The sequence below is a fragment of the Pseudoliparis swirei genome, chromosome 20 (genome assembly GCF_029220125.1).
Source record: "Pseudoliparis swirei isolate HS2019 ecotype Mariana Trench chromosome 20, NWPU_hadal_v1, whole genome shotgun sequence".
Classification (NCBI taxonomy): Eukaryota; Metazoa; Chordata; class Actinopteri; order Perciformes; family Liparidae; genus Pseudoliparis; species Pseudoliparis swirei.
This window is the reverse complement of record NC_079407.1, coordinates 7,610,639-7,624,513: the sequence shown is the minus strand read 5'-3', so window position 1 is coordinate 7,624,513 and position 13,875 is coordinate 7,610,639. Positions and strand designations below refer to the sequence as shown.

General features: G+C 41.8%; 1 protein-coding gene across 2 annotated transcripts; it reads right to left on the bottom strand.

The window, feature by feature from the left end:
* Nucleotides 1–177: 177 nt before the first annotated feature.
* Nucleotides 178–13,677, bottom strand: vmp1 (vacuole membrane protein 1). 2 transcript variants are annotated; one of them, XM_056440532.1, is made up of 12 exons: nt 13,433–13,677; nt 12,963–13,071; nt 12,529–12,661; nt 12,278–12,368; nt 11,699–11,809; nt 7,842–8,009; nt 7,427–7,558; nt 5,607–5,687; nt 5,280–5,396; nt 3,412–3,473; nt 1,781–1,880; nt 178–1,227 (listed from the first exon to the last, which is right to left on the bottom strand). In XM_056440532.1, exons 2-12 carry the CDS (start codon nt 13,039–13,041, stop codon nt 1,084–1,086), a joined length of 1,218 nt encoding a protein of 405 aa, XP_056296507.1. In that variant the 5' UTR covers nt 13,042–13,071; nt 13,433–13,677; the 3' UTR covers nt 178–1,083. The 2 variants fall into 2 exon arrangements, with proteins under 2 accessions (XP_056296507.1, XP_056296508.1); XM_056440533.1 differs by having other exon boundaries at nt 12,975–13,071.
* Nucleotides 13,678–13,875: the final 198 nt, after the last annotated feature.

Here is a 13,875-nt window from a genome sequence, read left to right as displayed (position 1 = left end):
AACTGTTCACTTACCTGAACGATGTTCATCTCTGAGAATATTGGATTCAAAGAATCTTCACCACAGTTTTTAAACATCACAAGACCACAACATAGCTTATGGAGGATGAACATTTACAAGTTATTCAACGAAAAGAATGCAACGGAAAAAAAGAGAATCAGACTTGGAAACCAGGTACATGGTTTACATGTTTTATATATGATCTGATCCAAGGTTCAACCTAAACGTACAGAATAGAAATGGTCTAGTTAGCCGAGAGTACAATGTCACTTTACAAATGATATCACCTTTTCTTTTTTGTTTTGGTTCAAGTTAACTCATGTCCACACAAACCATTAGAATAGAAATACATCTGTGCATACCGTCAAAAAGATATTAAGATATTTACACAATGTGCAAACCGACAATACCACACTGATTTAAGTTGATATTGCTTCTTCTTTTTTTCCCTTCACCATTTTAAAACTGACAACTCCAAAGAGACTAATGTGGTCTTGTTGTTTAACAGGAAAAAAACATGAGTACAATTACATCCTGAAAAGAAAGACCGTCCATAGCAGTTATCTTGGCAGCACACTGTACAAACAGGTCGAGATCCACCCATACAGAAATGTTACAAAATTAAATAAAAATCAAGTTAAGTCAAGAACTATATTCAATAGAAGTGAGACCTCCCCGTCTTGCATAAGGCATAGCGTCTGATGGGCACAGCAGTCACCACCGAACTGCTGCTTTACATCTGAGATCAATGAATGGGTTAATTCAACAAATTAACATAAGATCAGCAATAAAACCAATTGCACTACGCACAGACACATCTAGAGTGAGATGAGAGGAAGAACTACAAAACCTGAAGAGGGACAAACACCAAACAGCACATACATCCTCAAAAGCACACACACGCGCACACCAACAAATAGTGCCTTGTTTTTGAGTGGTCAGCCTCTGAGAATGGATGGGGGGGGGGGGGGTGAGGTTTGTTGTCAAGTTGTAAGTGGCTGTGGCCGAGTGGGAAGGGGGAGGGGCGGGCTCTCAACGGCAGCAGCGGAAACAGTCACTTGGATGTTTGTAACGCTTTGGACATCACTTGGTTTTCCCATCGGAGTGCTTCTGCTGCCGCAGGCGCTTGGCGTAGCTCTGAGCCATGGAGTTGACGATGGAAGTGACAAAGTAGCAGACCATGACCAGCACCACCTTCTCAAACACCCACGACAGCCAGTTCTCATCCTGGAAACACACAATTTGGTGGCGCATAAGCCATAAGTTACTATCATGAAGAGCAGAGTGTAGTATTACAGTTGATAGAAATAACATTGCGAGTATTGCTTGTATCCTCCATACACGTCAGTACATGAAGACAATGTGATCTCTAGCAGCCAAAGACCGATTCAAAAACTAGGACACAGCTACAAAAATATAGAAGTATCAATTCATACGTCGGTCGATTCACTAAACAATACAGAAATGGAAGAAAGACGTTTGAGGCAATAACAAATCAAACTTGAGCTACATACTTCGCCCACTAGAGAGCACTGATGACTATCATCTTCACACTTCTTTAATCATGAATCCTAAGTATCTTTATAAAAACACTCACGCTCCAAAATATCAATAATGGCCCAAAAAAAGTGATTTAGTTGATCTATACGAAAGCAAAATTCTAACTGATGTTGATATTTTCCCTCTAGAGCATGACAAAAGGCTCAAAGACATATTATTCATCTTAACAAATAAATACATTAATAAAGGCCATCACGGTGAAATGAGGTATTGCTCTTACCGCCGGTGCACTTCCTCCAGCATGGTGCAGCTTGTTCTTCTGTGCTTCCAGGTACTGACTGAAGGGCTTCTGGAGTGCTGGTCCCACTTTGGGCACAGACCTGACAGCGTGCATCCACACGGCAGAGAAAAGAGACACAAGAGACGGGGAGGAAGACGATTAGTTGACTTACCCCTTAAGCACCCTTCCCTTGATATGGAGACAAAAACAACTGAAAAAGACGAACACGCGTTCTCTATGAGAGCCTTTAAGAGCAACTCATGACGTCTTCTCTTTCCCTGAACACGACCAAAGGTCCTCGACCAGCATCCTTGTAACGGCTGCTGGAGGCCACCCTACATGTGGGGCCCACCCTGGAGCCTCCACCTCCTCTCCTCCGCTGTGAGCAGGAGCAGACAGCAGAGGGGAATGAAGCAGAGAGCCTTCAGCCCTCCTTTTATACTCCTCAGCTCTCTATAGGAGCCAGTGTCAGCCCCTTAAGTCAGGAAGTGAGTCGACATGATGTCATCACCTTTACCACCATTGCTGCCTTCTCGGTGGAAAGATATCTAATCAGGGTGTGCTTGTGTCCTTATAGGGTTGTGTGGATCAGCTCACCAGGGAGGGGGGGGCAATCATAATGGATACCAACTTATTAATTTATGTCATATAGAAGCAATGGAGCTATAGTTGTACATGTTGCCCAGCAGTGGTACAGTTGAAAGGGATCTCTACATGATGTGAAACTTATTATTACTTAGAAATTAAAAGCAGACTTCCCACTGCATGCATTTTTAGACCATTTACTAAACAATTGGGTAATTGCTAAAATTGAAATAAACCTAACAAGTTTTAGTTCATCTTTTTTGCCATCTCTTCCACTTAACATGCATGCACAAAAACATCTCGTATCAGCACTAAAGGATTCATCATAGCGAGTCACCAAGGATCATCGGAATTTCATGGGAAAGAACCGGGAAATGTATTTGTCCAATCAAAAAGAGACAGGACCCTCGATTACGACCATAGACTCAGGTCAAAGGTACAACCTGGACATCCATAAAAGTGAACATGTATCAGCCGATAGGTTACTTTCATGAGCAGTTAGTGTTAGTCTATCATGGACATTAAGTCTTGACTGGCTTTATTATGCCTACTGACGATTAATAACTTGACTTACAATAAATACTCATTAGTATCTTTTAATGTTTTTTTTTTTTTTTTACTTTGAATGCCACATTTCAGCACCCAAAACATTAATTAGGATATTACTGTCACCTCAAAGTACTTTAAATTGGTTAAACCTGAAATTAGTTTAACAGTCAGAAGGTTTCCCACCTCACGGGCAAATATCTAAGTCAAAGCTGAGCTTGGTGAGTCAGATCAACATGTTCAGATGGGACCTCACATGCCAGACCACCACTCTGTGTGGGGGAAATCTTTTTTGTGGAAAAATGCATGCAGGTACACCCCCGCAGTGAAAACATTTCTTCGTACAGGATATCCAATCAGGGGTCAAGATGCATCTGAAAACTGTATTGCCATCCACAAAACCAGGTGAAGACAATGACTCCACAAATAACTTGATTGTCTTTCTCAATTCCCCTCCCCCCCCCCCCCCCACACACACACAAACAAACAAACACACTTACCCAATGAGAGACACCATTTGCGCCACTATGTGCTTGCTGAAGGTAATGATGACAAATAGTTTCTGGAGGAAAACAAGGGAAAGATTAAGTAGCATTAAAAAACATTACTTTCTGATAAAATGCAGAGGTATCCAAAATAGAACCTTTACCCGACACAAAATGATATATCTTTTTGTAAAACTGTGTTTTTCAAAATTCAATATCTTTTTTGTAAAATGTTTTTTACAGGACATTTAGGAAGGACTAAATAATGCTGCAAAACCACAATACTCTTTCTCCGGTCCTGAAACTGATCAGCTTTAAACAGCATGACACATGGCCCCCTGGACAAAATCAGACAGGATATGACACGTGATGACCAAGAGGACCACGGTACAAAAAAAAGAATAAATATGCACAAACGGACCCCCTGCAGCGTCTCACCGTCTGATTTGCTTCCTTCTCTCATGTCTGGCTTCTCATGTCCACTCTACATCCTCCATAACCGCTGCAACCCCTTTGTCTGGAAGGCCTCAGAGTGAGGTCACTGACTGGTACCCCCATGAGATGGATAAGTGTAGTTTGTTAAGACACTGAGCGACTCAACCGCAGACAGACTCTCTTTGTATCGGCTTATATTAGTCACTGGTATGGCAGACTCAACAATCGAGTCATAATTAAAACCGTTTTTTGTGATCTACTGGATTTAAACAAAATCCAAACTGTTGTTAAAGACTTTTTAAAAGCTTCCTTCCTTTCATCTTGAGCCCGTTTATATGGTCTGGATTGAATCCCCAAACTAAAACTAGAATAAGGAACCTCCAAAAGGACCCCGTCAGAAAGAGTTAAGCAGAAGTGCACAATTAGGCTGCTGTCCAAAATTAAACCGGTTTTATCCGCTTCTGATTTTGAGCGTGTAATTCATGCATTTGTTTCTACGCGTTTAGATTACTGTAATGCACTTTATGCCGGCTTAAACAAGACTTCGCTGGCCCGCCTGCAGCGTGTGCAAAACGCTGCGGCTCGGTTGCTTACAGGAACCCGCAAGTACGATCACATCACCCCAGTCCTGTCTTCCCTCCATTGGCTTCCTGTCCACTTTAGAGTTCATTTTAAGATTTTATTGTTTGTTTTTAAAGCGCTTAATGGGCTGGCCCCTCAGTACATCTCTGACCTCATACAGGTGTACACCCCCTCAAGGGGTCTGAGATCGGCTGACCAGCTCCTCCTAGTAGTCCCTAAAACTAAGAAAATTACCAGAGGAGACCGGGCCTTCTCAGCAGTAGCCCCCAGGCTCTGGAACGACCTGCACCCCCAGGTCAAATTGTCGCCCACCCTCCAAACCTTTAAGTCCCGCCTGAAGACCCACCTCTTTTCCCTCGCTTTCGAGTCAGTTTGAGCTATGTTTTGTATTGATTTCTCTCTATTTTGTTTGTATGCCTTTTATCTACTACTGTAATATTATATTTTATTATTATGCTATGCTTACTGTGAAGCACTTCGTTAAACCCTCTGTTTTTAATATGTGCTATATAAATAAATTGGATTGGATTGGACCCCGTCAGAAAGAGTTAAGCAGAAGTGCACAATTAGGAGCTTCTCACAGCCACATGCCGATGGTCTAAGCTCTAGGTTTGATCTTAGTTCTCTCACACGTTGTGAGCATGTAGGGATTGTGAATTAGTCAGCAGTGCATAACTCTTTCTTTTCTTGTGAGTGGATTGTTTGACATGCATTAATGCCATATGTAGACAGAGAAGAGTGATGACATGAAACAAAAGATGAGCGATATTCTGTGCCGGTATGCTTTTTATGTTAAAATGTAAAAACCTGGTGTGATTTGACGTGAACTGGTCCTTTGCTCGTGTATAACCACGTCAGATACCGACCTGTATATGCATCTTGACAATGGCTTTCCCAATTAGAGTTGCTCCAAAGAAGGTCCAGAAGGGAACCATGAAATGGCCACAGGTTATTCCGGCCAGGTCGAAGAGAGGATTGGGGATCTGAAACGCACACGCAACAGAAATCATACAGCACATATTACTGATCCACCGGCTTCACTTAACTACCCAGGTTACAGGTTAATTCCATTAAAAGTATATTTGAATCAACAGGGACAAACGTGTGTTGAAATAAGGAAAGACATCTTGAATGCAACATTAATCTTTGATGATGCATGCATAAAACTTGCAGGGAGAGTCTAAAGAACTTACTGAGGCACAAGCCAAGATCCCAAAAAATCCCACTTTCTGCACCATATGCTGAACGCCCAGTTTTGCTCTTGTGACAAAATCCTGCAACAAATTAAGAAAAAAACAAATCAAACCACATTACAGATATGAATGTTTAAGATTGTCTAATAGCTTGACTGTCATGACTGCACAATGTATACACGTATTGGTGTCTCTAAACACATCATCCTTTTATAAAAAAATGTAAATACCCAAACTGTATTTCTCTGCAAATTCTGTTTGCAAGAAAGAACAGCCTTATTGAGTGGAATATCTGCTATTCATGTACAAAAAACACATCTATTTTGGTGTGGTGGAGTGGCAGAAAAGTGCAGCAGATCTTTAGATCTACCTTCATCCTAATTACACGGTGAAAATGAATAGAAAAATAAATCTTACACAAGCAACAAAAAAAAGGTTCTCCTTATTAATTATAGGGGGGGGGGGAGAGGGAGAGAAAGAAACACGTTTCAGCTAGAATGTCTACAATACAGGGTGAAGATCTCAACCGATGCAGGAGGGACATACATTTTTTTTTAAAGTATATATATGTATATATATATACACACACACATATATATATATAACTACAATATGACAACATATCTGTTTCATGTACTCTCAGGATATAGGAACTGTTTGACCAAATATGGCAAAAGTTATTTGTTACAAGTTCATTCAAGTATATTATTCTTTCAAATTTTTCATCTGATTTCAATCCAATAAAGAATACTGAATTAAGAATATTTCTTACAGCAATACACACCTCAAACTAATCTACTTCTTAAGATATTTTGGGTGACATTTATTCCAATGTACCTAGCTCTTTGTAAAAATGCTTCCGACTCTTCTGTTGAGTTGGTTGCTTAGAAAACATAAGAGAAATGCACATGTGGATACACCCTGATATATGTTCCCATTATGAAAGCCATGTGATCTGAGGTGGGCCTCGTCATCCCATTGTTCTGAGAGCCAGTGAAGTGAGAATAGCTCATGGAGACAATGTACACGCTTTCTCCGATTTCTGTGGCTGCTGCTGACTCAGCATCTGATCTCAGCCGTCTCCAGTCATGTGAGCTTGGTTCCTCACAGAACTGTCTGTCATTCAAATTAGAGGCCGGTGAAAAGACAGGAGGGGAGGGAGGGGAAAGAGGGAGACAGAGAGAGCAAGCCTGAGGGATGATTAAAGGGGGAGCCGTGCTCAGGGTGACTCACCCACAAACGGACCGATTTACTGGAAGCACAAGGAGGGAGGGGCTTCACTGAAGTCACATGGCACTCTAAGACCAATCACTGGACAGTGGCTCAATGGTCAGTTGTGCATTATAAAAATGAGGCCAGAGCAGATATCATATCATATTGGGTGGGTTGGTAAAGTGTAAACACCTGTGCTAATTTGTAACTAAATAGAGGGCTAAATACTTCAATATTCAAGGTAGTTGCTGTTCGCTTCAATGGAGGACAGGAGGTTGAATATAGGCTACATTCTGCACTAAATGTGGCAAATTAGAAGGCTAAAGAAAGTGTAACCTATTCACAGTTGACTTGTGTTTGTGTTCTTTTGAGATTTGTAGCCTGACTGACCTTAAAAAGTATACATGCTGCATTAAGGTGCAACAGTGTGTCACTTATAATCAAGAGAAAAGATCCTGAGGTGGGTAAAGCTTCTTAAATCTTTATTTAAATCTTTATTTGTATTTCTGTGTACAAGACCTGCTGATGACAAAGCCAATGGTTGTCATACCAGTGTGTGTGTGTGTAACTGACCTGAGCGTATGTGTGTGTGTGTGTGTGTAACTGACCTGAGTGCCCTCCGCCTGCTCCAGCATCTCCTCAAACTCCTCGTAGTCTTCATCCTCTGGATCAGCTCCCGACTGACGAGCCGCTCTGGCCATGAAATACGGAGGCAACTCTCCGATGGCAGTGCCCGCCCCCTTAACCGGCACAATTTAAAAAATGTTGCATCTCAGCATTTGCTCATCCACATTCACCCACAGACAACTAATTCATGCAAACACATACTTATAAATGTCACACAACTATTGTGTAGGTAACACTTACAATAAAAAGCTTTTCGAGCATACATCAATATAACGTAGGAATGTTGAGATGAGAGTGAGAGTAGTTTCCAGCTGTCACAATGCCACCAAATGCTGGCACTGGCTCACATTCTCGCCATTTCTCAGTGTGCACCACGGAATTCAAATTACGACTTACCCACATGCAGGCCTCCAGGCGGACCTTCGACATGATCGAGAAAAGGGAGATGCTTCCCTCCATACCTCCACTTTGGGGACAGACTATCTGGTCTGGGTACGGAGGCTCTGGGAAGTCTGTGGAGCTGCACTCGTATGCTGCTAGGGTTACTGACGCTATGTGAGGACCCTGACAGAGGTGAGACGAGACAAATCAATTCGTTCATCCAACTTGAATCACGAAACACTTGACCCGCTTCAGAAAAGGTGGCACATACTGTGGCTTGGACGAGCTGTGCAATGGGACATACAATATAAACTCAATATGCAGAGGCTCAAAGGATATTTTAGACAGTAAATGCTATGTGAACCTAATAAACTGGCAACTGTGTTACTTTTAGCCATGTGCACTTCGCAAATTGGTAAATGAGTGTATTTATGCATTTAGTAGATGTTGAACATTCTACAATGATATATGGTTCTATTGGACAGCCCTTCACATTATTTGGGGTAAATTGAAACCGCTGCTGCGTGATTAAACGGCGCGTGTGTGTGCAAACAGACTCATCGACCCACAGGTACAGACACAGACCAAGAGAAGCTGACTCAGTGTCTCCGACAGACAGGTATTTCATCCTTTATCATTGTGAAGGCCCAGCCACCTGGCCTCAATAATAGTTGGCCCACCTGGAACTACAACACAGCTCCTCCATTATGCCTCCTCAAGGTGATACAGGCAGTCGCGACAGGAGATGGACAGCACACAATTAATCTGTGTTGACTGGAACTACCCCCCCCCCCCCCCGTCGTGCCCCCTCCGCTCCACCAAATATGTGTGCACAAGAGGCTTCTTTAGTTTACACAACACACTCTGTTTCAAACCAAACAGGACTTCACTTAACTGCCATTTCTTCATGACACGACAAGTCCATTTGGTTTCAGAGTTTGACTCACAGCTTAGTCTTTCCTTGTCGAGACTGATACTCATGCAGGCTGCCCTGCAGTGCACTCCTTTGTTCACCAAAGTACAATGCTTTGCAAACAGGCCAGATGAACTCATTATTTATGCCATTGACAAAGTGGATTTCTATTAAATGAAGAAAAGAAAAATGTAGGAACAAGACAACCAGTCAAAAACACCACTAGTGGACCCATAAAGCAGCAGAGTTCATTACATTCACGCTGTAGGGCACACGCACAACTTACTACCAATTCTTCCGTTTCCAACCAGTAATGGGTCTAAATATGTCAAAGTTTATTGGGAAGGAGACTCAAGACAAAAGGGCCACTGGGTGATTCAAATGGTTTATACATGGCATGAAGGAGCTCAGGAAATTTCCCGGCAATCTACTTTGACATTTTGAACTCTGGATCACGCAGGAGGTACGTTCCTGGTTGAGGTTCTCTGCGTCACCAAAAATGTTAATAATGATTAAATCCTGTAGGGATCATTACCAACCTCAGCACATGGACTGCCAACAACTAATTAGCAACACATCCTGTGTTGATCGAGTTTAATTTTGACCTGTTGAGAGGCATGTAGTTACTGAAATTAGGAATCATTCTCTGGGTACCATACAAAAGGTCATGACAGGACTGACCCTGTTCGAAACCAGAGATTAATGGAGAAAGGGGTGGCTCACCACCATCCTGACAGAGGGAGAAGAACCTTTGATCAAATCTGGATCTGATCAAATGAAAAATCTTTAAGTAACAGCAATGCAAGGACATGCTTTTTCTATCATCTTCATCCGCAATATTATGACTAGAATCCAGCACACAGCATTGACATCATGATGAATCATAAGGTCATGGTGAGTCAATCCCCTTTCACATGATGATATCATCTTCTCTATGGGGCTATCTTTTAATGCTTCACGCTCGAGGTGAATTCACGGTGTCAATGTGCAGGTGTGGTTTGTCCCTTCGAAATTGAAACCGGAGGTTTCCCGTCTATGGCCAACATCCACACCGAGTAGGCCGCAGTAGTAGGAGCTGTTGTTCCTGTATCTGTTCCCTAAAACAGAGACACAGGAAACCGTCGCCTTATGAGCAGAGCATGTTGACATCACATGGTCAACATGTATGAGAGCTTGAGTAAATGCGATACAATCTAGAAGGGAACACGATGAAGGACGCCTGGTTTGGTGTGAGCAAGTGGCAGAAGGTCGAACAGAGAGGAAGTGGGAAAGGACTGATGTGCTGCTACTGCCGCCCGCCCCCCCGCACCCAACAGGAAACCTCTTCAAGACCACTCCTCCACAGCTACAACCCCTTAGACATGCTGTTGAAACCAATTAAATTCTATCTTTGGTCCATTCATAATGAAGTTAAGTTACTCAAACAACCGCATTCTTCAGTTACTACTTGGGCCACAAGAGCCCTCCTACTTATAAAAAAAAATTGAGACATGGTATGGTTGTCCTGAATTTCAATTGACGAAATGCTTTCCTCCTGTAACATGAAGGTTGCTAGCCACTAACATTTTGGGAATACTGGTTTGCATTTCATTGTCAAGACAGTGTTTAAAAGAAGGTTTAACATGTTGTGTGCACAGGTTTAGCAACACATGATCAGATGAGCCTCCAGTAGGCCATCAAAGTAGGGCGCAAATGAATTTTTTTTTTTAATGTCGATGTTAAAAAGCATAAACAAGGGAAAAAAAGGATTAAACGGATGCTCCACATGTTCTATGTGGGGGAGATTATGGTGCCTACTCATAGAAAAAAAACTTCCCTCACAAAGAGAAGGGAGAGAGGATGAGGTCACACCGGCTAAGTGTTAAAGAGAAGAAGTATGAGCCACCACTACGAGTGCATTATTGTTGGTGGAGTGTTTAAAGTAACTGAAGACTAGACAATAGAGGACTGTGAATCCAAAAAACAAACACACAGTGCAATGTGAAGCATTGATGAAGGAGTGCACAGCAATATCTTTTACAATGATTTCAATGTTATGGAAACATCCGACTCAGCAGGTCCACATCTGCACAAACAGAAGCCACGTCATGTCGCACTCTGTTTTTATGTTGCTTATTTCTCATTTTTAAACCACAACCAAGACAAATGACTCGCATGTAGGTGACTCAGTCATGGAGTCATTCTGTGACTGCAATGTCAGGGAAAAATTACACAGATTTTTTGGTTAGCTCTGGACTGAACGGTGACAAAATGGAATGAGTTTGAAGGAGCAGAAAACAGTGACTAAGGAGTGTGACGCCATCCTCTGGCCACTACAAGAATAGACACACATGGGCTTTTCTGTCCATTGGCAGGTTTATCTAGAAGAGATTAGAGTGGAGTGTGGCGAATTAACTGTCATTTACATATTGTACAACCACAAAGGACGCCCTCATGCTGAGTAGATAATGACAATTACCAGTTTCTCCTGGGAGGTATTATCATTTAGCCTCTTGGGGCCGCATGTTGAGTCAAGTTTTCCCAGAAATATGTAAATGTAATAATGGGTACAATCATGACAAAAATATGTGGATGATACGATATTAATGTGATTTAAGTGGAAAGTTACATGCATTATTAATTTCTGGTTTTGATTGCACTTACATTTGTTGTACAGGTGGGCAACTGAAATGCTTGATCACTGACCGCCATTTTTTCCAGTTATTACAATTTCATGCTGCTTATTCAAATGGCATTTCATCAATATTTTCTCTATTTTGTTTTAACTTTATTTAGAGCCAGAACAGTAGGCGGCTTCGCATTCATTAAGATGTAGTGGTGGCTGCTGGGATTGCAGCGCTTTCTTAATTCAGTCTAGCCTGATCCTTTTTTTTCTTCTCCATATCATTTTTTTAACTAACCCAAATAAAAAACTGGCGTGTAAAAAACACTTCTGCCAAACCATAGAGTCTCATCTTACCAGATAGAGGAGAAAGGTGTGCAAGCCAGTCCCAAGGCCAACTGAAGACAGGATCCCAAGGCCTACCCAGTAGGCACACCATAGGAACCTCTTCTCCAGGTACGTAACATACTTCAGAGAGGAGTGTAAAATAAAACAGATTAGAAGGTGTAGGAAACAGGAAATGCTAATTGAATGATGTCCTTTTTCAAAAAAAAGGTAATTTGCCTGTTGGATGTTACAATATACTTGTATGTAAATATTTACATAAGCGCTGTTGTGGATTGCACATTATTTCAGAACTATAAATGTGAGGAATTTAGAGATTCATTTTGGATTGAAGCTCGGCGATGTGTTCACCAAACGGTAACGGACCACTGCACGGAGGAATTTGTAAACATAACTTTCCACCAACTGACTGTATGACCAAGGGTTAACTAGGCAACAGTGCAGACCTCATTATTTCCTAACAGCTTCCTGACAAGAATGTTTATAGATGGATAAAGAGTGACTTATCATTAACCTTTAAACAGGCTGGTGACAGAGCAATGGTGTTGATTATTAACAGGAAAAAAAATAAAAGAATCGGTCAAGCCTTACTTGTTGGTGTGATCCCTCAGTAGAGTAGGCAAAGGAGAACAGACAACATAACAACAAAACTAAGAACACCATGCCTCGTCGTTGCCAAAGCCTGAACAGGAAGGAAAGTAGACAAACCGTCAGTAAGGAAAAAAGTTCCAATAATTGTAACTATTAAAGTCAGTGTCTCCAAACAGGACATAAGGTCCTAAGCACAAGCAACCAAAAACATCCTGACAAAACACTAGGAAAAAAACTGTTCAACTTCTTACTTCTTGGTCAACTCCTTTAGCTTAATGAGGGTCTCCAGGAGGAAATAATGCAGTGTGGTGATGGGCCTCCTCCATACCACCAGAGACAGGCGGTCCTCCTTATCTTTCTGTCGCCTCTCTCTTACTGAAGCGTCTGGAGAGCAAACAGAAATGTAATCAACATCAAATACTGGAATAGTTGCCTCTACTTCCACTACCGTAGTCTCATGACCGGTTAATGCTAAATACATTACACATGTGACAGCAAGTCATATTACAGGCCACACTTTGAAATCATGAAGTAACATGAAATGAAACGGGGTGTTTTATGAATTGTTCAACCCATATGGCAGTTATCAACTTGAGTCATCAGAGATAACACAAGTTGAACACTTCTGGGACACATCAGAGACGAGTGTTTCATTCTCTGCTGTACATTTTAAAAGTTCACCAACCTGTCGACTTGCCATTCTGTTTTGCTTTTTGTGCTGCTCGTTTCTGTGGATGTCCACAACGTGCTCCATTGGCTGCCATGTCTGTCGAGGTTTTAGCAGGTCAGGCAGTCTGATGGAAAGAGAGGGAAAGTTGGTCCACATTGACCAAGAGACAATATACATGGACTGTCACGAAATCCTCATAAGCTTAAAAAAACCGCCATGGACACGCCAACAGACATTCACATGCGACTACCGAGACCAAATATCCCACGAGCTCGATTACGGACTGCCTCGTGGCGATAGCGCGCGTCGTTTACTTAATAATCGTCGCTCAGTGGGGTAAATTTTTTAACATTAAGCCAAATGCGTGCACATCACCAGCCTGCACATGCTAACCGGTTAGCCAACATGCTAATGGTTAAGCTAGGGACCGTGGCAGTTTCTACAATAAAGTAATGGTTCTCAAAATCAATAAGAAGTCGTCTTACGTGTAGGGAGATATGTAAAAACGTTCCGTGTCGTTCTTCTGCTATAGTAACGACAACATGTACACCACATCGAAGGGGTCTGGAGCGATGTTTGTTGAAATCATATGACAGTCGTACCTCTTTCCTGTCCTCTAAACCCGGAAACAAAAGGTGAATGTGTGAAAGTAAAAACGGGTAATGCGGTTCAGACGTGAATTTTTTTTCTTTCAGCAGGTTTGTTATCTTGGTATGGTGAAACAATCCGTTGCATGAACTAAGTACTAAAACGGAGCTTGGATAAAGCACCGCCTGGTCTTCAAATTCAAAAACAAGATTCAACTCATAAAGGTGATGCTTTTATTGTGGAAATTGATTGAAGACGTATTTCCGTAAAGTGTGTTTTATGGTCCAATAGGAAGCTGCCAAATTCGCTAACAAAGTGAGACTATTGCAACACTCGCAAT